This window comes from Sciurus carolinensis, chromosome X, assembly GCF_902686445.1.
Source record: "Sciurus carolinensis chromosome X, mSciCar1.2, whole genome shotgun sequence".
NCBI classification, from domain to species: domain Eukaryota; kingdom Metazoa; phylum Chordata; class Mammalia; order Rodentia; family Sciuridae; genus Sciurus; species Sciurus carolinensis.
In genome coordinates this window covers 39,687,301-39,714,315 of record NC_062232.1, presented here as the reverse complement: position 1 = coordinate 39,714,315, position 27,015 = coordinate 39,687,301, and the positions used below count along the sequence as shown (strand labels likewise).

The window sequence follows — 27,015 nt, the reverse complement described above, 5'->3', positions numbered from 1 at the left end:
GGTTCAATGCCTGTACTGAAAAAAAATTACAATTCCATTTACAATAGTATCAAAACCATCAAATACTTAGGGATAAACTTAAAAAGAAGTGCATAAGGTCTCTACATTCAAAATTATAACACTACTGAAAGAAATTAAACGTCTAAGCAATTGTTGAAATATGCCATGTTCATAGGTTAGAAGTCTCAATATTACTAAGACGTTAACTATTAGAATTGATCCACAGAGTGGAGTCAACTCCAGACAAAATCCCAGTTGGCTTTTTGTAAAAAGTGCAATCTGATTATAAAATTCATATTGACATGCAAATGACTAAGATAAGCCAAAGCAATAAAAAAGAAAAGCTGTAGAACTTGTACCAACTGATCTGAAGACTAAATATAAAAACTATAGCAATAAAAATTTATGGGATTGTCTAAAGGACAATGTGTTAGCTATATTTCTTAATTTCCTATATTTTTGATGCTCTAGCATCTGGAGCTTAGGCTGATCCAGAAGAAACTGCCCCTAGAGCTAACTCCTAGAGAAAGGAAGACTCACCTCCTGAACACATCCTCTCATATGTAACCAACCAATCCATAGCCCATACCCACAACTATCTCCCTCACTGAGCTCTCATAGGGTGACACATTATATTCCTTATCAAATCACTTCAGAGTCAGGTACCAGTCAACTAGGAACAGTCCCTATATCCTGGACCCCACTAAAATTATCCAGACTAGTCAATTATAACTCTGCCTAGCATGCTTACCCTGCCCTGATCCATTTCTTCCCACAAAAAAAAAAGAAAGAAAAAGAAAACACACACACACACACACACACACACACAATAAAGGTTCTGGTCCCTGCTTTCCCCTTACTTTTTCTACCTCCAGACTGAACCTGTTGCTCCCTATGTAGCCCTGAATGGTGTAGTATGTCTTGCCTTCTTGGGAACTAAAACAAACACTTTTTGTAGTATGTGGTTCAGGGGATTGAACGTGGGCCTCCTGAATACTAACTAGCAAGTGCTCTACCACTAAGCTACAGCCCCAGTCATTTTTATTTTTATTTGAGACAGTGTCTTATCAAATTGCCCAGGCCGGTCTGGAACTTGCAATCTTCTTGCTTCAGTCCCTGACTAGCTGGGAATATGGGCATGCACAACGGCACCTGGCTCAATTAACAATTTTTTGATTTTGTGATGGTGTGAAAGTGATACGCATTGAGTAAAAACTATACTATGATGTTCAATAGGTTAGGTATATTAAATGCATTTTTCACTTATGCCATTTTTAATTTATGATGGGTTTGTTGGGGTATAATCCCACTGGAAGTTGAGGAGCATCTGCATAAAGTCAGTTGATTTTGATAAACATGCCAAAGAAATTCAATGGGGGAAAAAAAGACTCTTCAACAAATGTTTCTGGAACAACCAGAAAGCATTTATTTTTAAAATGAACTTCAGCTGGGTGCAGTGGTGCATGCCTGTAATCCTAGCAACTCCGGAGGAAGGAGGATTGTGACTTCAAGACCAACCTCAGCAAATTAGCAAGACCCTAAGCAACTTAGCCAGATCCTGTCTCAAAATTAAAAAGTAAAAAGGGCTGGGGATGTGGCCAGTGGTTAAGCACCCCTTGGTTCAATCTCCAATACCAAAAAACTAAAACTAAAAATAAAAGATTAAAATGAACCTCAATTCTTACATCATTCACACACACACACACACACACACACACACATACACACAAACACACACACACACACAAAGGATCATAGACTTAAACTGAAACAGCTTATAAAGCTATATAAGAAAATTTGAGAAAATCTTTGTGACTTTGTAACCTTGTGGTGGGCAAAAATTTCTTAAACAGATAACAAAATGTACTAACAACAAACAGACGATAAACCAGACTTCATCAAAATTAAAATATTTGCACTTTGTTAGACACCAGTAAAAATGAAATTGCAAGGCATAGATTGGAACAAATTATTAGCAGTACATATATCTGGCAAAGGTGTTAAATTGAGCAAATATATTAAGGCTCAATAAGAAGACAAACAACCCAATAAAAATGGGGAAGTTAAGAATAGACACTTTACAAAAACTGCACAAATGTCAATACACACATGAAAAGATGCTTAGAATCACTACTATTTTTTAAAATTTTTTTAGTTGTAGATGGGCAGCCTTTATTTTGTTTATTTTTATGTGGTGCTGAAGATCAAACTCAGTGCCTCACACGTGCTAGGAAAGCACTCTGCCACTGAGCTACAGCCCCAGCCCGGAAATCATTACTCTTATCAGAGGAATGCAACTTAAAAACATAATGAGATAGCATGCACATACACTAATATTAGCAAAAATTAAAGAGACAGATGATATTGATTGTTGACAAGGCCGTACATTAACAGCAATTTTCATGTATTGCTATTGGGAATATAAAATGGTATAACCAATTTGCAAGACAGCTTGGCAATTTCTTATAAAACTAAGCATGGACTTATTATATGACCCAACAATTCCAATATTAATTATTCACTAAAAGGAAATGTAAACACATTCTCATTCACACAAAAATACATCAGAATGTTCACTGCAGATTCATCTCTAATTACTAAATATTAACCACTTATCCATCAACAGGTGTACAGATTAACGAACTGAAAAATAGGTTGAGCATCCCTTATGCAAAAAGATTAGGGCCAGAAGTTTTCCAGATTTGGGGGCTTTTCAGATTTTGGAATATTTGTACAGATGTTACCAACTGGACATCTTTAATTCAAAAATCTGAAATCCTGGGGCTGTGGTTGTAGTTCAGTGGTAGAGCACTTGCCTAGCATGTGTGAAGCACTGGGTTCAATCTCCAGCACCACATAAAATAAATACATAAAATAAAGGTATTGTGTCCATCTACAACTAAAAAAATTTTTCAAAAATCTGAAATCTGAATTGCTTCAAAATCTGAAACTTCTCAAGTGTCCCATTAATGCTCACAAAATTTCATATTTTGGACCATTTTTTATTTTTTTATTTCTGAATCAGGGATGTTCAACTTATATATTCATACCATGGAGTACTACTCAAAATTTAAAAGGAACTGAATTACAAGTTTACCATACTGAGTTAATGAAGCCAGACCCAAAAGAGTAAATACTTTATGATACACTTGTATGAAACATTAATAAGGACAAATCTATTGTGGTAAAAACACATCAGTTGGGCATGATAGCACATGCCTGTAAATCTCAGCAGCTTAGAAGGCTGAGGCAGGAGGATTGCAGTTTCAAAGCCAGCCTCAGCAACTTAGCAAGGCTGTAAACAACCTAGTAAGACCCTGTCTCAAAATAAAAATAACAAGGGCTGGGATGTTGCTCAGTGGTTAAGTGTCCTTGGATTCAATCCCTGGTACCAGAAAAACAAACATGTCAGTGTTTGCCTGGAGCTGAAGTGATGGTGAGTATTTATTCCAAGGGGCACTAGGAAGCATTTTGTGTGATGGAAATGTTATATTGTCATGCCCGTGTATATACCTTTATCAAAACTCATCAAGCTGTACACTTAAAATGGATACATTTTATTTTATTTAAATTATGCCTAAATAAAATTGGTTTTACAAGAAAAAATGCTAAGTGAAAGTAATATCATGTGCTGAGGATATAGCTCAGTTGTCAGAGTGCTTGCCTCTCAAGGACAAGGCCCTGGGTTCAATCCCCAGCACCGCAAAAAAAAAAAAAAAAAAAAAAAAGAAAGAAAGAAAGTAATATCATGAGAGATGCATGGGGCTATGGAAAGGTGAGAGGAGTAAGGAATTTGAAGCTGATACTTATAAAGAGAATAGAAAGTAAAGCTGGTTGTAAATGATGTAAAATCTTAAGAGTGAGAAGATGAATATGAATGGAAGAAGATAGTTAAAGGGTACTAGGAAGAACAGGAGTGAGGCAACAGCTGATTTTCAAATAACACAATTCCTTAGTACCTGAATGAATATGCTAAGAATCTAACACTCTGGGCGTCTGATTTAAGTAATGTAGCATTAAAATGTGATAGGAGGAGCCCAGGAGCTCTGGAGGCTGAGGCAGGAGGACTGCAAGTTCAAAGTCAGTCTCAGCAACTTAGCAAGGCCCTAAGCAATTTAGCAAGACCTGATCTGTAAATAAAACATAAAAAGGGCTGGGGATGTGGCTCAGTGGTTAAGTGTCCCTGAGTTTAATCCCCAGTACCCCCAAAAAATGTGATCGGAGAGAATATTCCAGAAAGCAAGATCCCTAGTGAGGAAGCCTGGCATATATCTCCAGAGCACAGAAATTGGGGCAATCCTCCTGGAGGAAAGTGAAACTAGAATTGGAGACAGGCAGTTAGTGCAGAAATAGGGCATCAGGTCAGAAGGAGGAAATGGGGGCCATGAAAGTCATCTGCCTCTGGAAGTTGGAGACTGCCCTGGGAGAATGGAATGTCAAGGACTTGCAGAGCCCATTGATAACCAAATTTATCTGCCCTTGTCAGAGACTACAGGCAAGGAGATGCTAATTAATGCCCTCTGGGCCCTTACCTGCCTGAATCACCTTGGCCCTCCCCCTGCCCATCGCTTCTCACTTTATGCAAAAGCGGGCCTAATCACATAGGCAGGAAGGAAAGAGATAAGGGGGAAAGAACGGGAGAATAAAGCCTATAAAAAGAACAAGATTTGCTCAATCTGATTGATTCCGCCTTTGGGTCCCCTTCTTCCACCTGAGAGAAGTCTGCTTTTACTTTTCTTTAAAAAAGCTTACTTTCTACTCTATGCTTGCCTTGGCATGCTTCTCTGGCATTATTCTTCAACACCTGAGGAAGCAGGACTTGTCACCAGTAAACGGTATCAAAAGTCAAGCAAAACAGATAGTTTATAACAGGAAGGAAATGATAAGAAGAACAATTTGGTACCTGAGAGGCCAAAACTTTTTATCCTTGAGCAATGCCTAAGGTTTAAAACCTTTAGAAGGGTAGCACTTTAAAAGTATAGGCCTCTCTTAGGAGAGAAAATGACTTCCATGTAGGTCTTCTGCCTGGTTTACACTCACTCACATGAACAACTCTGATGTGGGTTTTCCCCATCCAACATCCATGGCTCCTCTCCTTGCTCCAACTTGAAGATGACCTCTGGTTTGGGAACTTCAAACCCTGTTAACAGAAAATGATAAAGAATTGGGTCCACATAATTCCCTTCCATTTGTTCTTTGTAAAACAACCATGTTTCTTTAGGAACAGAATAATGATCACAGAGGTAAAAAAGGGGCTGAAGACTCTCAGACAAATTAAGGATGACAACATAACACACTTCAGATGTCCCAGATGTCTCAGCAGCTGAGAATGAAAATACCCTCACCGAGGCTCCATATTAGTTTCCTAGGGCTGCAATAACAAAATACCAAAAACTGGGTATGTAAAACAACAGAAATTTGAATTGTTCTGTAATTTAGTCATTTACAGGATGAGACTCTAGGTTTCATTTTCATCAATCTCAGCTTTGCAGCTACAGGAGCTGAGGATTTCTTTCAGGTCAGATGTAGAAATTTTCAGGTCATTTATTTGTCACATGGGCTGAGACACTGAATGTCTGAGCTCATCCTCTCCTTTCCCCACTTTGTCCAGTATTATTAGAAGTAACCACCTGGTTCTATTACACCAAAATATTCCAAGATGTCAAATTCATGGTCACTTAGAATGTTGTCTCTTGTAAGTATTTGATTAGCAGTAACTGATGTTGATATTTTATGTTTTTCTGTTACCACATCATGCCATGAACGATTAGTGTAATTTGTAGTACTGGAAATAGTTATCAGTACTTTTAATCTAATCAAATTAGAATCAATTCCAGAAATTTATTGTCTCGCATTTATAGGCTAGCAGTCTGTAATCAAGGTGTCAGTGAGGGTCATGCCTGCTATGATGGATCGAGAAGAGAATACATCCTTGTATCTTCTAGCTTACACTGTTTGCTAGAAATTCTTGGTGCTCCATGGCTTGTAAGTGCATTGCTCCAGTGACATGGCTTTTGCTCCCTATGTGCCTTCTCATGGTCTTCCCTTTATGCATGCATCACCCAGATCTCTTTCTTCACCTTCTCATGGTCTTTCTCTTTATATTCATGTCTCTGTTCAAAGTCACACTTTTTATAAGGGCATCAAATTAGATTAGGGTCCACTCTAATGATTTCATTTTAATTTTAATATCTTGAACAGACTATTTACAATTAAGGTCACATTTTGTGTGCTGAGGGTTAGGATTTCCACATAGCTTTTTGGTGGAAGGGGGACACAATTTAACCCAAAAGAATCTGCCTACTATCAGCCCCCACCCCCAGAATTCACAACCTTTTCATTTGCAAAATATTCAACCCATCCAAACATTCTCAAAAGTCTTAACGATTTCATCATTAACTTTTTAAATGTTGTTTTAGTTGTAGGTGGTACAATACCTTTATTTTATTTTTATGTGGTGCTGAGGATTGAACCCAGGACCTTGTGCATGCCAGGCACAAACTCATCTAAACTTAATCAACTCAAAGTCTCAAGTCTCATCAAAACCATCCAAATCATTTATTGGTGAGAGTTGGGGTATGATTCATCCTGGGGCAAAGTTCCTCTCCATCTATGCAACCAGACAAGTTATCTACTTCCAAAATAAAATGGTGGGACAGGCATGGAATATATATTCTCATTTCAAAATACTAAAACTGGGAAGGAAAAAATGGGTCATGGGTCCCAGTAAATCTAATACCTAGCAGGGAAATTTCCATTAGATTTTAATGCTTGAGAATAATGAACTGTCCTCTGAACCTACTGGGGTGGCAGACCTAACCACTTATCCCTGGGCCAGGAATGACACTCCTCCCTATTACTCCTAGTAATCTACTAGCAAATTTTTTTCCTGTGCCCATGACCTTATTCTCTGCTGCTTTATAGGCCTTCCTCCCTGTATTGCATAAAGCTGCTCCCCCACCCATTCTCTTGCAGTCATTTTCCCCGCCTCCCAACCACTTGTCAATCTGTGAACATCCTAGCTAGCCATTGGTTCATCAGTCAGCTTGCAAGTATCCTTCTCCGTTATTGGTCCCCTGTTAGCCTGGCGGAATTCAACTGCCATCTTTCCCTTCTTGCTTTTCTCTCCTACACATTTGCTTTTCCTCCTCCTCGCTTTCCACTCTCTCTAGTGCATGCCCTTTCTCTTTCCTTTCTCTTTTCCTCTCATTTTCTCTTTTACCCTGCAGGGAGACACTCTGTTTGCTCAATAAATTCCCTTATGTGATTTCCCGTGTCTGGCGTGGTTCCGTGGGATTCCTTACACTCCCAAAAAGAAGAATGCTTCCACCAGTTAACACAACAATGATTCCATTGCATGGGAAGTTAAGACAGCTCCCAGCTTCTTTGGGTTCCTCATGAGTCTGAATCAGGTAGGCAAAGAAAGTTGTTATGGTTATAGCTGGGGTGATTGAACCCAGTTACCAAATGGAAATTTAACTGCTACTCCACATGGAGGTAAGGAAGAGTATGTCCAGAATACAGGAGATCCTTTAGGGCATCTCCTAGTACTACTAGTCCCACTGACAAAAGGCAACAGAAAACTGTAACAGTTCAAGCATGACCACTAATGACCCAGACCCTGTAGGTAAAAAAGTCTCTCCTTGACCAAACTTTAATCAGATTCCTCTGAATCCTCTTTCCAACCAGACTTCAACTTCTGTACTTCTGTATTCATCTTTGAATCACCAATTTTAGCAAGAATCCTGTTAAGCCAGTTTTAGCCAGGATCCCCCTCCCTTAATATCTGATTACTCTTGATGTTGAATCAAATTTCTCATCTTCCACCACCCCCAGGTGATATTTGATCACTGTGGACTAATTTCAGCAAGAATCCTGTTAGGTCAGTTTAACTAGAATCCCTCCTTACCCTGGATGTTTCCTATTAGTAATTTTCCATCCACTGGCCCCTACCTGCTCCCTGGTTATAAATTCCCACTTGCCCATGTTGTATTTAGAATTGAGTCCAGTTCTATATTGAGGTATCTTTCTCTCCATTGTGACATTCCTGAATAAAAATGTATTTTTACAGATTTTACCACTTCCCAGCTCTGTTTTCTTCTTTGACACGGAATGAAGGTCTGGGTCATCCCACAGGGTAAAAAAACATGACCCACTGGCATGCTTTCTGAGGGCAAAAGGAATATGTAATGGGTGGTAGAAGAAGAAATTCTGCCTCAAGACTGCAGCATAGAAACCCTGCCTCAGCATTGAGTCTGCTGGCCTGCCCTGCACATTTTAGGCTTAAAACCACAAAATCAAGTCTTATCTGCATTTGCAGGCTTCTGGCCTGCCCTATGAATTTTAGACTGGCTAGCCCCTAACTGGGATGAGCCAGTTCAATTCTAATACGGATTTTGGTACTGAGAGTAGTTCTAAAAGAACATAATTTTCAGGATGGGTTTTTCTGAATTCATTCTTCAATTCCTGGATGGGTCCTTATAGTGATTAGATTAAAAGTACTAAGAACTATTTCCAGTACTACAAATGATGCTAATAGTTTATGGCATGAGGTGGTGACAGAAAAACATAAAATATCAACATCAGTTACTGCTAATCAAGTACTTATGAAAGACAACATTTTAGGTGGCCACGGATTTGATATCCTGTAATATTTCTGTGTAATAAAACTGGATGGTTACTCCCAATAGTACTGGATAAAGTGGGGAAAGAAGAGTATGAGCTCAGACATTCAGTGTCTCAGTCTGTGTGCCAAATAAATGACTTGAAAATTTCTATGTCTGACTGAAAAGAAATCCTTAGCTCCTTTAGCTGCAAAGCTGACAGTGATGAAAACCAAACTAATGCTCATCCTGCAAATGGCTAAATTACAAAACAATTTGAATTTCCAAACTCACAGAGTGTATACTGTCAAAGTAAGGGCATTTATTAGGAAGGAATAAGTGGGATTCTGAAAATTAGAAAAGGGACATACGAGGACACTGAACAGCTAAATCCCTATAAGTCTTCTTTGCCAATAGAAACAGCCCTTCTACCCCTGTCTCAGTCAATGTGTTACTGTCATACAGAATACCACAGGTTGGTAATTTATAAACAATAGAAGTTAATTTGGCTTACAATTCTGGAGGATGAAAAGTCCAAAAGCATGCCCTAGGCATTTGGTAAGGGCCTTCTTGCTACATCAAAACAGGGCAGAAGGGCAAGTAAGCATGTATGAGACAGAATGAGACAGCAAGAGTGGGCCAAACTTAAATTCATTGTTGTGATAACTAACACACTCTCATGATAACCATATTAATCCAATCATGAGGGCAGGGCCCTGGTGACATAATCACCTCTTAAAGGTCCCACCTCTGAATATCACAAAGACAATTAAATTTCTATGTGGGTTTTGGTGCTGACAGTCAAATCACTGCAACCTCTACCTGAGAAGAATAACCTGGAGAATTTTCAATGACATTGCCTGCTATGGTATGTATGAGTGTCCCCCAAATGTCAATATGTTAAAAGATTGACACGATTGGGAGGCAGTTGAACCTTTAGGAGGTGGAGCATAGTGGAAGATCTTTAAGTCATTGGGGTGGGCACTCAGAGAAGACTCTGAGATCCCAATCTCTTCCTGTTTTCTTCCTGGCTCAAGAAGTAAGCAATTTGCTCTGCAACACACTCATGTTATGATATGTTGCCTTCAGAAGAGGCCCAAAGCAGGACCACTCAAACTTGGACTGGAACCTACAGAACCATGAGCCAAAATAAACCTTTTCTTTTTATAAGTTTATTGCCTTGGGTATTTAGTTTTAGCTATGGAAAGCTGACAAATACATTCCCTAAGGTACTTGCCTTTCCAAGCATTGCTGCTTCCCCTAAGGATCATGCCCACCACTCGTCTTTGCTTCTAGGTCTATAACTAGACTCAAAGTTCAAGCAGGCCTAAAAAGGTGAAGTACAAAGTATGGCCCATGAGGATGCATGTTACATATGCCAAAAGAACTGTGTGATTTCTCCAATTTATACAGATAGAAATATGGAGAAAGTATGTAGAAATGGATATCAAGAGTGGCATAATGGTGGAAGGAACAAAACACTAGATTACACTAGGTTGACTGATATGGACCCACTGGAGATTATGGATGTGATGTTGCTGGTTGAGGGGTCAGAAAGTCTCTAATAGTCTGGTTGATTGACTGAATCACAGACCAAAAGATAGCCTACACTAAATGAAGTTGAAATGCCAGAAATGCCTTGATAAACAGGAGAAAAAAGTATCTAAAGGCATCGGGAAATTGGAATGCTAGTGTGGATTTATCATGTAAGATCTGCTCATCTATTCCAAGTGTGTCTAGAGGACATACTTGTTACCATAACAGTGAGAAACAAATCTGAAGGAGCCCCAGCATCCTTGAAGAGTTTTGTGATTGCTCATCCATAAATCAGAAATTAAAGTTGGAACTGTTTTCACTGAACAGGAAAATATAAATGCCATGGGAGTAATTGGATCCTGGGGTAGCAGAGGCCAAGTGGAGGTACTCTGCCACAGGTGAGGTGGCCATAATTACCACAATGGACAGTAGAGTCAAATCAATACTCAGAATAGTGTGACTTACAGAGACCTACAGCATTACCTAATTGATCATGGTATCCCTAGAAAAGAATCAGATGAACAGCCTATTAAACTTTAGTTGAGGGCTGGGATTGTGGCTCAGTGGTAGAGCACTTGCCTAGCATGTGTGAAGTACTAGATTTGATTCTCAGCACCACATACAAATAAAGGTTCATCAACAAATAATAAAAATTTAAAAATTTAAAAAAAACTTTAGTTATCTGTATAAACAGAAGAGTTCTAGGTCAAGATCAGTAGAATAGGGGCTGGGAATATACCTCAGTTGGTTGAGTGCTTGCCTAGCATGCATAAGGCCCTAGACTCTATACCCAGCACCACCAAAAAGAAAAAAAAAAAGAAAGAAAAAGAGATCAGTATAGTAGAAGGAAAGGAACAGGAGGAGGGAGAAGAGGAGGGAAAGGGAATTACTAGGAACTGAATTAGAGAAAATTATTTTCCTTTTATAATTATGTCTAAATGAATCCTAGTAATGTATGTATAAACAAAAAGAACTAATAAAAAAGAAGAGGTCTAGGTCAAGTAAACAAGTCTAACCTGAAACATAAAAAGAGTCATGGCATCTCCATCAGTTCCCAGGCTTGAGCTTGTTTACAGACCCAGAGCTCCTTGAATGAAAGTTATGTCAGGTCTCCTTGAGGAAGGACCCAGGTACACTACCCAAATTTTATACTATTAATCTTTCTCAGTCTTCCCCCAAAAGGCCTGTGGTCTTTAACTGTACATTAAGGAAAAGGAAATAATTTTTGAGGATTATTGGACTCTTGCTTTGAACTGGAGAGGAGACCTGGAGACCCAAAACACCACTGTGGTCCACCAGTCAGGGTAGGGGCTTAATAGAAAGAAAGGTGTTAATGGAATTTTATATAGGTCCATCTCATAATGGATCTGGTGGGTCTCTGGCACCATCCTGTGGTTATTTCCCTAGTTAATGAATGATTATGGAAAATAATATTCCTACAAGATAGCCCCCGGGGAAAAAACATAAAGATGTTATGGCTAAGGGAGGAGGGAGAGGAAATAAGTCAAACATTAAACCTCTCCCAGTAAATTCTTTCCCCAAAACAATGGGCCCTCAAGGAAGGGGGCAGACACTGAATGTTAGGTTCTAGACTTTGACCTACCCCCATTGCACATTTGTCCTAAATGGAGGCACAGTAAATAGTGAAACTCTGGGAAACAATGAATCTCAGACAAAGGAGAAAAGCAATGGGTGGGATTTGAGTACTCATCCCTAGGGATCTGAGCTCCTATCTCTCCCAGTGACAATGAGTTTCAAACTTTTTACAACTACCTTTCTGAGTTAAAATTTTAACCTGCACAACTAGTTCCCTGACTGGATGGCACGTCCAGTTTCCAATGATTAAACTACCCTTATAGAACTAAAATTCCCTCTGTAACTGATGGCCATTTTCATCTCCAGAAAAATGAGCCCCTATGGTGCCTGAATGATTGAGTCCACGAATGAATAAATGGCTTTACTGAATCTATTGAGGTATGCATCCATCATTTTGTGATTACAGTTAAATAATGATAATTGGAAAACACATACTTAGCAACTGTCAGAATTACTATATTGGTTTCCTGACCTGTGGAGTGAGGAATATAATGGTGGGAAAAGCCAAGTAGGAGCCATTAGAGCTTCCTTTAAATAGGAAAATAGAAAACTAAAAGCAGTGCCCCATTCCTAGGAGAACTGTGGACATTACTACTAATATCAGACACTTGAAAGATATAAGGGTAACAATTCCCATCATATCACCATTCAACTTTGCTATCTGGCCTGTGCAGAAAACAAATAAATATTGGAGAAATTCAGCGAATTATCATAAATTTAGCAAGACAGTGACTTTAATTGTAGCTGTTCTTCCAGATGTGGTTTCATTACTTGAGCAAATTAACACATTTCCTGGTACCTAGAATGTAATTATTGTTCTGGCAAATGTGATACCTATCAGAAAAGACAACTAGAAGTAGTTTGGTTTCAGCTGGTAAGGGGCGGCCATATAACTTCACTATTTATCTCAGAGGTATATCAACTGTCTAGCCCTATGCCACAATTTACTATGGATCTTTTTTACCTTTTCCTCCAGAAGACAACACAAAACTTCATAGAGGGAAATAAAAAAGACAGCATAGTGGTCCATTACATGGATGACATTATGCTCACTGAACCTAGTGAACAAGTAATAGCAACAACTCAAGATTTATTGGTAAGACATTTTCATATCAGAATATGGAAAATAACTCTGATAGAAGCTTAAGGGCAGTAAAGTATACATGACATTTTAGGTCCTTCTACCTCAAGAAATTTCTAGGGGTCCAGTGGTGTGGGGCATATTGAGTTATCCCTTCTAAGGTAAAGGATAAGTTGTTGCATCTCACCCCTGCTACAAGCAAAAAAGAGGTACAACACTACTGGTCATCTGGATTTTGGAAGCAACAATTCCTCATTTGGGTGTGCTACTTACCTACTGGATCACCATTTACCAAGTGATCCAAAACCTGCTAGTTTTGAGTGGGCCTCAGCAAAAGAAAAGGCTCTGCAACAGATCTAGTCTGCTGTGTAAGCTGCTCTTCTACTTGGGCTGTATGATCTAGCAGATTTGATGGTAGTACAAGTGACAGTGTCAGATACACATGCTATTTGGGACCTCGCACAGGCCCTGATAGGTGAATCACACTGAAGATCCTTAGGATTTGGGAGGAAACCCTACCATCCTCTATGGATGGCTATCCTTTTGAGAAACACCTTTTGGCTTGCTATAGGACCTGAATTTACTCACACACTAAATTTAAGCTATTAGCTAACAGAGGAGAAGAGAAATTTAACAAGGATTTTCTTAGTAATTGCAAACAAACACAGAAAAGCCCAGTGTTAAAAACCTGCCCCATAGTGGGATATTAGAAATGAGGCATACAGAACAACTGCTCCCCAATGCTGCCTTTAAGTGACCCAAGTTCTTCTGATTGAGGCCCAGCCTGTAGATGATGTGAGGACAGTAGCAGCCCCTGATGTACTGGACTTGGGTGTTACCAGAATCATGCTCCTAGAGAATGTAGCCCAAAGTGGGCATAAACTCCATGTAAGGCTGAGTACTAGCACAAAAGCAATATTCAACAGTACCATAAGGGAAAACTGAAAAGAACTTTGGAAAAAATAGTTTCAGAGCACATGAAACTGTTAAGAGACATGACCTCAATCCAACCCCATACCCTTGTCCCGGGTGGTGGGCCCTGCCCCCGTCAGCCCTGGAAACAAGGAGATGGCCCTGCCCTCTGAAACTGAGGAGACAATGGATTCACCCTCCCCTATCTCCATAGCCTGTGACCTTGGGCTCTAGTGGTACCTATAGCTCCACTGGACTCTGGCCTTAAGGTCATTATTCTCTTTTCTTGAAAAGTAGCACATGTTCATTCCCAAAGAGCTTTACCATTATTCCCTTTTATAATATAAAGCTGCTCCCCCACCCTTTATGCTACAGTCATTTCCCCGCTTCCCAACTTCTTGTCTCTCCCCCGCCTCCCAACTACTTGTCAGTCTGTGAACATCCTAGCTAGCTATTGGTTCATCAGTCAGCTTGCAAGTATCCTTCTCGTTATTGGTCCTGTTAGCCCGCAGAATTCGACTGCTTAAGGATAGCTCCCCACCATTTTTTTCTCTCTTCTTCTCCTCATATTCATGCTTTCTCTTTCCTACTCACGTTCTTTCTCTCTCCTCTTCGCTTTTCACACTCTCTCTTGTGTGTACTTTCTCTCTTTTCCTCTCATTTTCTCTCTTACCCTGCAGGGAGACACTCTGTTTGCTTAATAAACCCTCTTATGTGAGTTCCCATGTCCGGAGTGGTTTCTGGGTTCTTACATTGGTGCTGTGACTCAGATGGGCTCTTCCACTGTCTCTTAAGCAAGTGGAACCCCATCTGACGCCCCAGTGCCCCTGAACAGTCTCACCTTCCATTTGCCCAGACACTCTGCTCTGCTCTGCATCCATCACTGGACTTCAGATTGGTGAGTTCCCTAGGCAGGTTCCCCTAGGCCAGCTTAAATGCTCCTCTACCAACCTCAGAAGTGACCATTGAGTGTCTGGGGCCCTCAAGGTGGCTGAGGGGTGGGGGTACCCCCAGCCATGACTTTTATAGTTATGGCTGGCCCCCTTAGTCCGTCTTATCTGCCGGGTGGGTTCCTGATTTTATGGTGGAGATTCTCTCTCAGGGTTGAGGCCCCTCTTCACGCTCACTCTCGCTCTCGAAAACCCTGACATCAGGTCCTCAACTCTGTCAGCTTTTGCCCGGCACCCAGACTGATGCTTGTGTGAGGACACCATCGATGTGCTGCCTTCTCATCCCCAGTCAACTAGTCTCTGACCTGGGACACTGGGGCACAGACTCAGCTGTATCTCCACCATGGGATCTGGGTCCTCCATTCTGGCAGATTCACCCCTGGGATGTCTATTAGATAACTTTAGAACCCTTCACTTGACCCCTGGTTTAAAGCCATCAAAGCTTATTCGTTTGTGTATCCTTTAGATAATCAATCCAAAATGGCCATGTAATGGCACACAGCTTCTGTGAGCGCGCAGGCTGATGGAAAGGGATTCCTTATCTTCAAGTCTTTTCTTTCTTGTGCTTCTTTGCTCTTTCTGCAAACTCAAATGCTTCCTTTTGGCTTCTTCTCCCCCTCTTAATCCCTCCTCCTCCTCCGACTTCGACTCAGCTAACAAACCACCCTGATACCGGTCTGCTGTGACAGAGGCCCCTGCAGCCCCTGCTTCTCCATCTCCTTTACCCCATTCTGTTTCTGCTTCCTTTCCCCTGCCCAGTCCACCTAGTCCTCCTGCCACAGGGTCCGGCATACATATTCTAGTCCCCCTATGGGAGGTGGCCAGTATGGAGGGAGTAACCAGCCCAACAGTCAGTGGCATGTCGCAGTAAGGAGTATGATACAGCAGCCCCATTCCTCACAAGTATTGGGAGATAATGTTTCACAATTTTCTGCATCCAAACCTGAATTGATTACTAATCAGGAAAAAGGGTTAAAATGCCCTAGGCATCAAGTTTCTGCTAGAACCTGTTAGCTCAGCTCCTTTCAGATCTCAGTCAAGGCTTACATTGAAATGTAAATGGAGGAAGCCAGAAGGCACAGTGGGAGACCAGTCTCAAACCCAAGGAAAAAAGAAGTGTCCATTTTAAATTTCTCCTGGACTGCAATACAGAACACTTTATCTCTCCCTCTCACCTCTTCTCTCTGCCCTTCTCTTTCTCACTCTCTCCTGTTATAATTAATGGCCATTATCATTTTTCTTCTAGGACTCTTGTTTTTCTTAAATGCTATATTTTTTGAGCTCACAATTGTGATCCTACATACCTAGGTAATGATTTTTGGTCAGTTCTTTTTATCCAACTCTAGAGTTATTTTTGAACATCTGTTACATTGCAATGGAGATAACATTACAAGGCCTTTGCTTTTGTGTTAAATGTAAGTGCCCATAAAATTAAAATTTAAAAAAATGGGATCTTTTCTCATCCTTCTCTCTCTCCTCCTCACTTTCTCTATCCTCCTGGCTTTCACACTCTCTCTAACGTGCACCCTTTCTCTTTCCCTTTCTTTTCCTCTCATTTTCTCTCTTACCCTGCAGGGAGACACTCTGTTTACTTAATAAACTCCCTTATGTGAAAAAAAAAATGGATCCAAATATTTTAATTCACGTGATTTAAAAAGGTTCAATTTAAATTGGGTAAACTAATAGAAGTAAAATGTCTTTAAAATTAACTCACAAGTCTCTAGGTGGTCAAACTAATAAAATGTTGATGTTTATAAAATGTCTAACATCAATTTTTCTAGGACTTTTCTTCAACAGGAAAGAGATGGCAAATGCTGTTTAGTACACTTGTCTGATATCTTGTTTTTTTTTACAATAAGATGAGTGAATTAGAGTTGACATGTATGGGATTACTCAAATGTGTTTGTTACAGACATCTGATTAATTTACAAAAATAAAATGCTAATTATTAAGTAACATCGAGTACTCTCAACTCCTTAAATTCCATGGAGTAGCATACTTAAACATTATTGGTGTTTTCATAGGTTGGTAAAATTTACTCTTAATATGTTTGTTAAGTGCTATTCTTTAGAACTAGTCTTAAAAATTGGGGTTTATACAATTATGGTTAAACAACAACTGTTAAAGTATTGTACTATGTTACAGAGTCTAAATTTTTCTTTAAAAACTAAATTTGGTAATAATTGTGGAATGATCATTCTTTGTATATTAAATGTGTTCATATTTTCCAGGTATAGAAGCCTTTAAAGCAGAAAATGTATCAAGTTGCTATTCTCCAAATTAAACTTGTCTGTAATGGTAATTTTAAACTTATAAGAAGAGTAAATGTTATTGGGGATTTATTTCTATCATTTAATGTTCTATTATAGGACCTGTCATTAATAGGGTATATGTAAAATTTGTTACTTTTTACACTGAGATAAAAAAAATTTTTAAATGTAAATGTATTTCTAAAAGTTAAGTAAGAGCCTGATTTGTTTAAAGGTTAATATCGTGAAACATGAAAGCATTTTGCCACTTTGCCACACAAAAGGAAAGTTAAAATCTCTCTCAGCCTTTCTATAATTTATGTTTTAGATATAATGTTAAATTGTGTTAACCAATGCTCATATATACTCAGGAATCAATATATGTAAACTTCTTAAAATTACATTTAAGAAAGGAGTAAAGATCAATATCAGAATTAGAACCCTTCACTTAAGATTTGTAAAGAGACATGCCTTACCTGAGAAAAGGCTCTGGCTCCCCTCCCACCCTGCTGCATGTTAGAATGGCTCCAAAGTAAGCAGACTTTAACTCATTTAAAGTTGTGTTAAAAGTTTGATGTTTGTTGTAAAGATTACTGTGATCTCAAACAGGGGATATAATGAATACCTCAGCCAAAATTCAAGATAGCTATTGCACAAACTGAATGTTTTACTGTTGGTGATTCCATTTTGTATTTCCTTGTAAACTCTAACTGTTGCCTAATTAATATTTTGCAGAAGTACTGCTTCAAGAGCAAACATTGTAAATTAACTTGAAATAGTAAGTCATCACTTATAGGACAGATAATGTAGACCAGAATTAGATAAAAGGGGGTAAATAACTGTAGTTATAGACATTGAAGTTAAAGTCCGGCACTCTTACTTTATGACTGGTGAGACTGGCTTGCTGGATGGTTAAGCTCAAACTTAGAGATTGAAATTAAATACAGAGGTCAAGAAAAACTAGTATCTTGCCCTCAAAGTCAGCCTGAACCCAGGGAACAAGAGGACTTCTCTAAGGAGCTTTGAAACTCTGGGTCACACAACCTCCCGATCAGGGAGGTTGATGAGACCACTAGAGGATAAAAAGTCAATCAGTACACCTGCTGCAGAGGAGGGTCATTGGAAAAGGGAGACATCCCTAATGCTTCCAAGGGAAGCCACCTCATCGAGGAGACCCTGCCTAACGGACAGCAATAAAGCTAAGAAGCTGCTCTCAAGTTCCCCATGAGTGACCCCTATGGGAACTCAGCTGACTCTTTAACAAGACAGGAACAGGTCAATTTGACCAGCTTGATCTTAGACACCTAGCAAAACAGTTAAAACCAAAACATAGCCATTCTTGGGCATTTAAAAGAAACAACAGTTAAATGTAGCACACTAGATTAAAGACTGGAAGCTACAAAAGAGAGATTCTTAGGCAAATGTGCACGATAAGTATCAAGAGAAACTGCCAGAATCAGAAGTTTTTAGTCAGTTTAAGGCCTACAGACACAGGTAGACTTAATCTATGTTTGCTAGTAACATAAATATAGAGATCTCTTCTAAACACAGGTTATACCAATAAAAGGATATTTTACAAAAATCAGATGACATTAAGTAGCTTAACTATATTTCTGGGGACATCAATGACATTAAGAGTTAAATGTTGTGTTTACATTCCTGATAACTCTGACAATGTTAAAGTTCCCAAATAAAGGCCTTGTCCTCTCCAGCCTTTGTTAGGCCTTGTTATGGGAACAATTTCTCAGTTCTTCAACCCCCTGGTGAGGGATTATTGACTTCTGTTATCTTCATGATATGCATTGGCATGTTCCAGATTCTGCAACATTTATCTTGTACTAATCTCATTTCAGTACTCATGTGTTTTTGTTCTTCTCTCATAGAAGCACCCACCCCCAGATGCCTTTACAGCCTGCTCTTCCCCAAACAGACTTCTACAATGGACCCCTCGATTGACCCAATTTCTAAAAAGGGAACTCCAAACTACTTGCCCCACGCTGCCCACTTCCAGCTCAAAGAAACCAGATCAGTCATCACCACTTTTCCCTACAGCAGTAAGGAATTCCTAAAATTAGAGGGGGGAAATGAAGCCAGAATTGTGGACAGGCAGTTAGTGTAGAAATAGGAGATCAATTAAATTGAGGAAATGAAGTCCATGAAAGCCATCTGCCTCTGGAAGTCTGGAAGTTGGAGACTACCCCTGGAAGAATGGACTTTTTACATCTCACGTGCAAAACCTGCAAAATGTAGTTAGGAAGGAGAGATAAGGGGGGAAAGAACTGGAGAACAAAAGATTTTCTTATAAAAACAGAAACAGGGGAATTTAATATAAAGCTGCTCCCCCGCCCTTTCCGCTGCAGTCATTTCCCCGCCTCCCAACTACTTGTCAGTCTGTGAACATCCTAGCTAGCTATTGGTTCATCAGTCAGCTTGCAAGTATCCTTCTCCACTATTGGTCCCGTTAGCCCGCAGAATTTGACTGCTTAAGGATAGCTCCCCACCATTTTTTCTCTCTTCTTCTCCTCACATTCATGCTTTCTCTCTCCTACTCACTTTCTTTCTTTCTCCTCCTCGCTTTTCACACTCTCTCTTGTGTGTACTTTCTCTCTTTTCCTCTCATTTTCTCTCTTACCCTGCAGGGAGACACTCTGTTTGCTTAATAAACCCTCTTATGTGATTTCCCATGTCTGGAATAGTTTCTGGGTTCTTACACCTTTCCTGTCAATAGAATCAATCCAAGAATTGTGACAGCCTTTCTTCATTTTCTCCTATCTCTCTGGCCCCTTCTGTCCAAGTTGGCAGCATTTCTACTGAGATGGCTAATTGGAACTATAAGTCACACACCTACTCTTTTTAGCAAATAGTTGTTCAGACATACCCCTGGTGTTCCTTCCAGAGTATATTTTCTCAACCTTTGCAATATATATATGCTGAGAATTTTCAGAAGCTTCAAGTTCTGGTACCCATTTCTTAACAATTCCTTCTTTGATTTGTCACTTTCCTCTTATATTTTCCTATAAGCAGTAAGGAGAAACTAGGCTGTGCTTTCAATACTTTCTTTAGAAATCTCCTGAGTTCAATGTTAAAGTTCATCATTTCAAGTTCTACTCTTGACTCAAGAGAATACAATTCCACCAAGATCTCTACCACTTCAAAATAAGGATGGCCTTTCCTCCATTTCGCATCAATATATTCCTCACTTACATCTGAGACCTTACCAAAAGCATCTTCAATATTCACTTTCCTACCAAGAGGTTCTTCAAGACAACTTAGACTTTTTATGTTAAATACCCAAAATCTTTTCAGCCTTTACACACTACCCAATTCCAAAGCTACTTCTATATTTTTAGGTATTTGTCATAATAGTACTCCATTTCCAAGTATGAAAATGTATATTCATTTCTTAGAACTGCTATAACAAAGTACCAAAAACTGAGGGACTTGAAGCAGCAGAAATTTATTAGCTCATAGTTCTAGAGACGAAAATTCCAAAATCAAGGTGTCAGCAGGGTCATGCTCTATTTGACAGCACTAGGGAAGGATCTGTCCCATGCCTCTCTCCTAGCTTCTGGTGGCTTTAGGTGTTTCTTGGCTTGTAAATGTATCATTCCATTCCAAAGCCACCTTCTTCTTATATGTTTTCACATTGTCTTCACTCTATGTAGGTACATATTTCTGTATTTGTACTTCCCCCTTTTTTAAAAAAAAGGACATTAGTGGTTTTGGATCCACCCTAATGACCTCAACGTAGTTTGATTACTTCTGTAAAGACTATTTCTAAATAAGGTCACAATCTGATGTATTGAGGGTTAAAATGTCAGTATACGTTATTTGGGGATACATTTTAATCCTAGGTACCTCACAGTTGCATAGGATAGCAATGCTTACCCACTGAGAGCAGGTGACTGTAGTTCTCCAGCATTACATCTTGGTACAGGCATCTCTGTGTAGAGTCCAATTGCTGCCACTCCTCTCTACTGAAGTCCACAGTCACATCCTCAAATGACACTGGCATCTGTAACAACACAATCTTGCTAAAGACAACACAATAAGAACTAGGGTATAGGGAGAAGAAAGACGTTTTAATGGTTTTTTATCATAATGTACCACACAGTATGCAAAATGCATTCATTTCATTATGAGAGTCCGCAGTCTTAATCCATTCCAGCATCAACTCAAAAGTTGAAGTCAAGACACACTGGGTCTATCTCTATACCCCATTTTCTGATGGTGCTGTGAAGACATTTCTTAATTTTAGCATCTTGTGCTAATCTGGTGATAAGCTACAAAAAGACAAAAAAGAAGCAATTAAAAACAACTGTGTTAGCTGCTCAATTAAAACTGTTTTCTAAAGGTATGACTCCTATTGTGGACAAGCTATGAAGGGAACCAATGACAATGGGAAAACTGTATGTCATTACTGGAAGAAGCCATGACATGAGAAGATAGGTCCTAGAGACTACAGAGGCTGCATAAATTGAAGAAACAAGGGCATTAGTAAGCCCAGACCAAAAACCTCAGCTGGGGGATAATTGGTAATATGCTCAAAACTGGCAGATTTAGAGAATTTTAGAGGCATAATCTGGTGAATCACAAGTATCAATAACTTCCCCACAGGCTAACCTATAATTGCCTTTTGTAGTAGATACTGTTGCTACTTATTCTGAATTTTCTTCTGAAATTTCTCACTTGCTATCTGGTAATAGGTCAATATAGGTTTTATCATTTCACAGTCAGCTTTCTACTTGTGTTTTCTCTCCACAGCTTCTATACAGATAGGTCCTATGATGAAGAACATGCTTTCTTACTTTCTTCTAATGCTCCTATAAACTTATTAAAGAAAGACCTGCTTACAAATATGCTGTGCAAAATAAAGGCTATTACATGCTCTACTCTGGATGGAGTTTTTGTGGAGCTCCCTACAGAAAAAGTACTTAATTTGGTTAATGGTACCCTCAAAAAGAAAAGGGTATGGCAGAGTGTGGCAATCTCACACTGTGCTGGAAAAGTTCTCCAAACTGAAATAAGTCAAAACATCACTCTGACCTTTCAGCCAGAACCACCATCTTCCAGTAATTTGTCAAAATGACAAACACAAAAGGAAAGAGGAGAGAAACCCGATATATGTTCTCTAGGCCTTTTACAAAACATGAAGTTGTTCCTTTGGCCACATATATGTGAATCTACCATCATAAGTAAAATAAAGCAAGAATGTATATGTGTTAACTAGAGGAACAGAAAAAATAGTGGAGTACAAATAAACTATAGAGGAAAAACTTTGCAGACTATGGAACTGAAGCCAGAATAGTTCAAGGATTAGGAAGTACAGAGGTTAATGGAACAACAAATTCATTTACTTCTCTAAGATCTTGCACAAATCTATATAAGTTGTCCAACTTCATCAAATATACCTTCCCTTACTAGAAATATGGGAATATTACAGACTGAGTGCCATTTTCCAATTATTCTTGTTTTTTCTAATTCTTTTGTCATTGGTTTTATCACTTCTAATTGAGTTCTCAACAAAGGATATTGTTTTACACATGGTCATAGTTTATCCTATTGATAAGCTACTTTTATTGATTTTATGTCTTGAATGAAACCAATATCATTATTCCCTGGGGCCCAAAGTGATTTTTTTTTAAAGAAAATCATTTTTATAGCCAGGCCTTTATTTTTTTAACATTAATTATGCCATGAATTCATAGGAAATAGATTTCAGTAGCTCAGGCTCCTTTCCATTTGTTCTCACAAAACGTGCTTCTCTGAACTCATGTACCTTTCTCTTTGAGTTCCTTCTTTTTCTGATCATTCTCCTTCACATGTTTCAGGAAGCCGTCTCAGCTTTTAGAGTGCTTAATATGCTCGATACACATTCTCTTGGCAAGAATCGTGCACTTAACTTGCTTGTTCACAATAATGCCAACAGCATGCTGGGTAACATTTTAGACTCTCCCAGTTTTGCCATAACATTTGTGGGTCATTCGTTTTTGAACAGTACCCATTCCCTTACTATCTACAGACTAACAGTTTATTTCTCAGTTTTCCTGGATGCTGTGGCAATGGGAATAGTTAGATGCCTTCCAGTGGTGGCTCCAACAGTAGCACTTAATTTAAAGTATGAAAAGACCCTTATCTTGGGTCACTTGACATTTCTGTATGCCCCTCCTGCTATGTCAGCTATCTTACAAATGCATAAGACCCAGAATTTATTAATGTGCCACCTGACTAATTATGAACAAGCATCACTATCCAATCCTAATCTTGAACTTGGAAGATACAAACTTCTAAACTGTTAGTCTTTTTATAAGATCCTCAGCAAATAGAAAACCATGAGTCTACCATGGTAATAGAAGAAAACAGTAGGCAGCAACTGGATTTTTCTGATGTTCCTATTCAAAATGCATAGTTGATAATGTTTACCCATGGATCATATACCCAGATGAAAGGGGTCACTTTTAGGCTTCCTATGCTGTGGTGACTGCTCAGTAAATCTTAGAAGTTCATGATTTGCCTCGAATCAGCACAAGTTGCCACATATATAGCAGCTACTAGAGCTATAATTCTTAGTTCAGGATTTAAAGTCAATCAGTCTATTAATAGTAAATATGTGCTTGTTATCTGGAAATAATGGGATTCTTGTCTTCAATAGGAACTAAAACATCTCATGGTAAATTAATATCTGGGTTGTCAAAGACCTCACAACTGCCTACTCAGGTATCAATAACTCACAGTAGAGCCCATATACTGCAGAATGATGGTTTCTAAAGGCAATGAGTTTTCTGACAGAACTTCAAAAGAAACTGTTTAAAAAAGTTACTTCAAAAGGGGATTTTAAAGACAATGTACTCTCACTCTACCTATCAAAAGATGAACTTATCCCAAACATATTAAAGAGATGGGCAGAAGTCTCTACAGACTACTTCCAAAGTAAGTGCTGAATAGTTTGTCCTATCAACAGTGCTAGGAATTTTGTGGAAGCTGCATTTCATAGAATCAATGTCAATAGATGGTAGGTTTTTATCTAGTTATGTTGTGTATGCTGTCAGAATGGCCTGAGTTTCCCCCTATTCAAAAGGTAATGCTCAGGCAGTGGTAAAAGTTTCTCTAAATAAATATAATTCCTACCTTTGGGCTATTAGAGCAGATTGAATCAGAGGAAGCCATTTAATTTCCATTGTTGTTCAGGAATTATGCAAATGTTTGCAGAATTCTATAAACTATCATATGCCCTATAATTCTCATTCCTCTGAACAAGTGGGACAAATGAATCAATTTATTAAAAAAAAAAAAAAGCTCACTGGCCAAGATTCCGTGACCTTCTGGGGAAAAAGTGACCTATAATGTTACCACTAGCCTTGTTAAAAATTAGAGCAATCCCTGCTATCAAGTATAGTGTCACTCCCTTTGAATTTATTGAAGCTCTATGATTTGGAATCAAGATATAATTAACTGTGCCCAAATTAATTAAATCCTCTCATGATCATGTACAATATTTAAAAGGTTTCTCTCTTCCCTAGAAACCCTGAGACACAAAGTCATTAGGACCTAGAAGGATGTGCTAGAAGAAGTCTGCTACCCCCATCAATCCTTAGATTTCATCTGTATGCAAATATACACACTAAAAGATCCAGTTGAGAGGGCCTTTTCAAGTGCTGCTGATCACCCATTCTGCTATCAAAGTAAGAGAAAATAGAGCTGGATTTATGCTTTCTCAAAACCAACACCTCAGAAGGACTAGTCTCACAAAGGACTTGGTCCTTGAGTTTTCTAAAGTAACTGATACAGATATTGAGACTCAAGTGAAAAAAGATACTCTGGCAAGTTTATTACTATTCTCATAGACTGCCTTGTTGTTCTGTTCACAGTATGGTAATTTCAATTTCTTAAGAATTATATTTAAGCCAGGTATAGTGGCACATGCCTGTAATCCCAGCTACTCAGGAGGCTGAGGTAAAAGGATCATGAGTTTGAGGTCGGCCTACGCAACACAGTGAGACACTATCTCAAAAAAAAAGAAAACTATTATCACATCTTACTAGAAAACAAATCTGTTATTTGTTATATTGCTTTTTTCTGTACTCCTATCATGGTAGAAGCCTGGCAGGAATAGGAACAGGCACAGCTACACCTCTTTGATATTGAGACTTTGAATAATAGTCTTTAAAAAAATGGGATATAAGGCCTCTGGAGGGCTACTCTTTAGGCTTTGTTTGATAAGACTTTATAAGGATCTACAAAATAATAATCACTTGGAAGATCAAGCTCTAAAGACAAGACAATAACCTGTCAAATTAATGTACAAGGAAATGAGATGTTTTGCACATTGCTAATCAAGAATGTGCTTTAAACATTCACCACTGGTAAGATATATAATTTTACACTGACTTTTAAAATTCACCCTATGATAATTTTCCTAATTGCTTTGCTTCACATTTTACTATATATTTTCTAGATCTTTAGGTGGCTGGCTATAAACTGCCCAACAAAAGGCAGAAATGGTGGGTGATGACACAATTAGATAATTGTAGTATTACTCCAAAAGAAGGGAAAATTGTGAGGGAAAAATTTGAATTTTCCCTATTTCAAAAAGGCAAAGAGAGACCCCCTTTTTCTTTCACTAGAGCTTTTCCTTGAGAAAACTTGCTTTGTAAATCTTTCTTTTGCCCCTTAAAAATGTTAACAGATTGTTTGGGATGCACAATGCATTCTGGTTTAATGCTTACTCAATAATAAAACTCTTTTCTTTCTACTCTACATTGTAGAGAGGACTTCTGGGATTGTCAGGGAATTTTATTTTTAAATTTTTCCCCCAACATACAACCATGCTGATTCTGGCTACTGCTTTTCTTTCTGTAATAGGTCTTGAGGCTTCTGCCAGCACACTTGAAACTGTGGCAAGACCTCTTGTTAGCTTGTAAGGTGATATCTCAGATTCTTCACGGTTTTTGAGGTGATGGGTGCTGAACCCAGGGTCTCACATATGCTAGGCAAGTGCTCTATCACTGAGCTACATTGCCAGCCTTTCACAGATGTTGATACTGAAAGCAAAGACCAGTTTGTATTCAGGTAGCAAGGCCTTCAATACACATTTTCAGCTCTCTCCCAGGGGTACTGAGTACCTTACATTTAACACCAGTGAGTGCATCAGGCATCAATATGACTGCCTCTACCTCCAATGGCCAAAACTGTCATTATATAGATCAATTCCCTTGGTTAGTATTTTAGCCCATATTCTATAACAGTATTCCTTTGACTGGGTGATTTATGAATGAAAGAGTTTTATTTTGCCTCATGGTTCTGGAGGGTGGGAAGTCCAAGAGCATGACACTGGGATCTGCACAGCTTCATGCAGCTTCAATTCATGGCAAAAAGTGAAAGGGCAAGTGGGTGCATGTGGAAGAGACAAAACACACGGGCTGGGGTTGTAGCTCAGTGGTAGAGCACCTGCCTAGCACGTGTGAGGTACTGAGTTCAATCCTCAGCACCACATATAAATAAGTAAAATAAAGGTCCACTGACAACTAAAAATATATATTAAAAACACACACACAGGGGTTAACCTTGCTTCACAACAACTGGCCCTCACAGTAACTAATTCAGTGCTGTGAGAGTGAGAACTCACTCCTGTAAGACAGCATTAATTGATCCATAAGGCCCTGAAACCAGACCCAAACACCTCCCACTAGGCCCCACCTCTCAACACTGCTGCACTGAGGAATTAAATCATGTGAGTTTTAATGTGGACAAACCATATCCAAACCACAGCAATCAGCAAGTTAGAAGCCTCGGTCTCAGTGTTTCTGACCGTGGCATTAGCATATCATCACATCAGTGATGGCATTAGTATGCCATCACAGGTGGCTAGTAATCCCTGACAAACTTTGGTGGCCTGCTCACCAAGTCAAGCATCCAAAATTTCTGGGTGGATTGCTAACACTCTATTCTTCTTACAGTCAAGGGAAATCTTCCACCTATTCAAAACTCACACAAAACGGAAGACCTAAAAGAGACCATACTGGACACTTTGGATATGGGAGACAGTGAGTGCATGCCTCACTTGGACACGCTACCTGATCCATTATATT

At 39.0% G+C, this 27,015-nt stretch overlaps 1 protein-coding gene across 8 annotated transcripts in view; it reads right to left on the bottom strand.

Moving 5' to 3' along the window:
* Positions 1-27,015, bottom strand: part of Znf81 (zinc finger protein 81) — a 111,330-nt gene that overhangs the window by 17,685 nt on the left and 66,630 nt on the right. For all 8 annotated transcript variants that reach the window (XM_047535617.1, XM_047535616.1, XM_047535618.1 and 5 more), the window contains 2 exons: positions 20,816-20,942; positions 5,045-5,140 (listed from right to left, as the gene is read on the bottom strand). In XM_047535617.1, the coding sequence (XP_047391573.1) occupies positions 5,045-5,140; positions 20,816-20,942 (223 nt within the window). The remainder of the gene's footprint in view (positions 1-5,044; positions 5,141-20,815; positions 20,943-27,015) is intronic.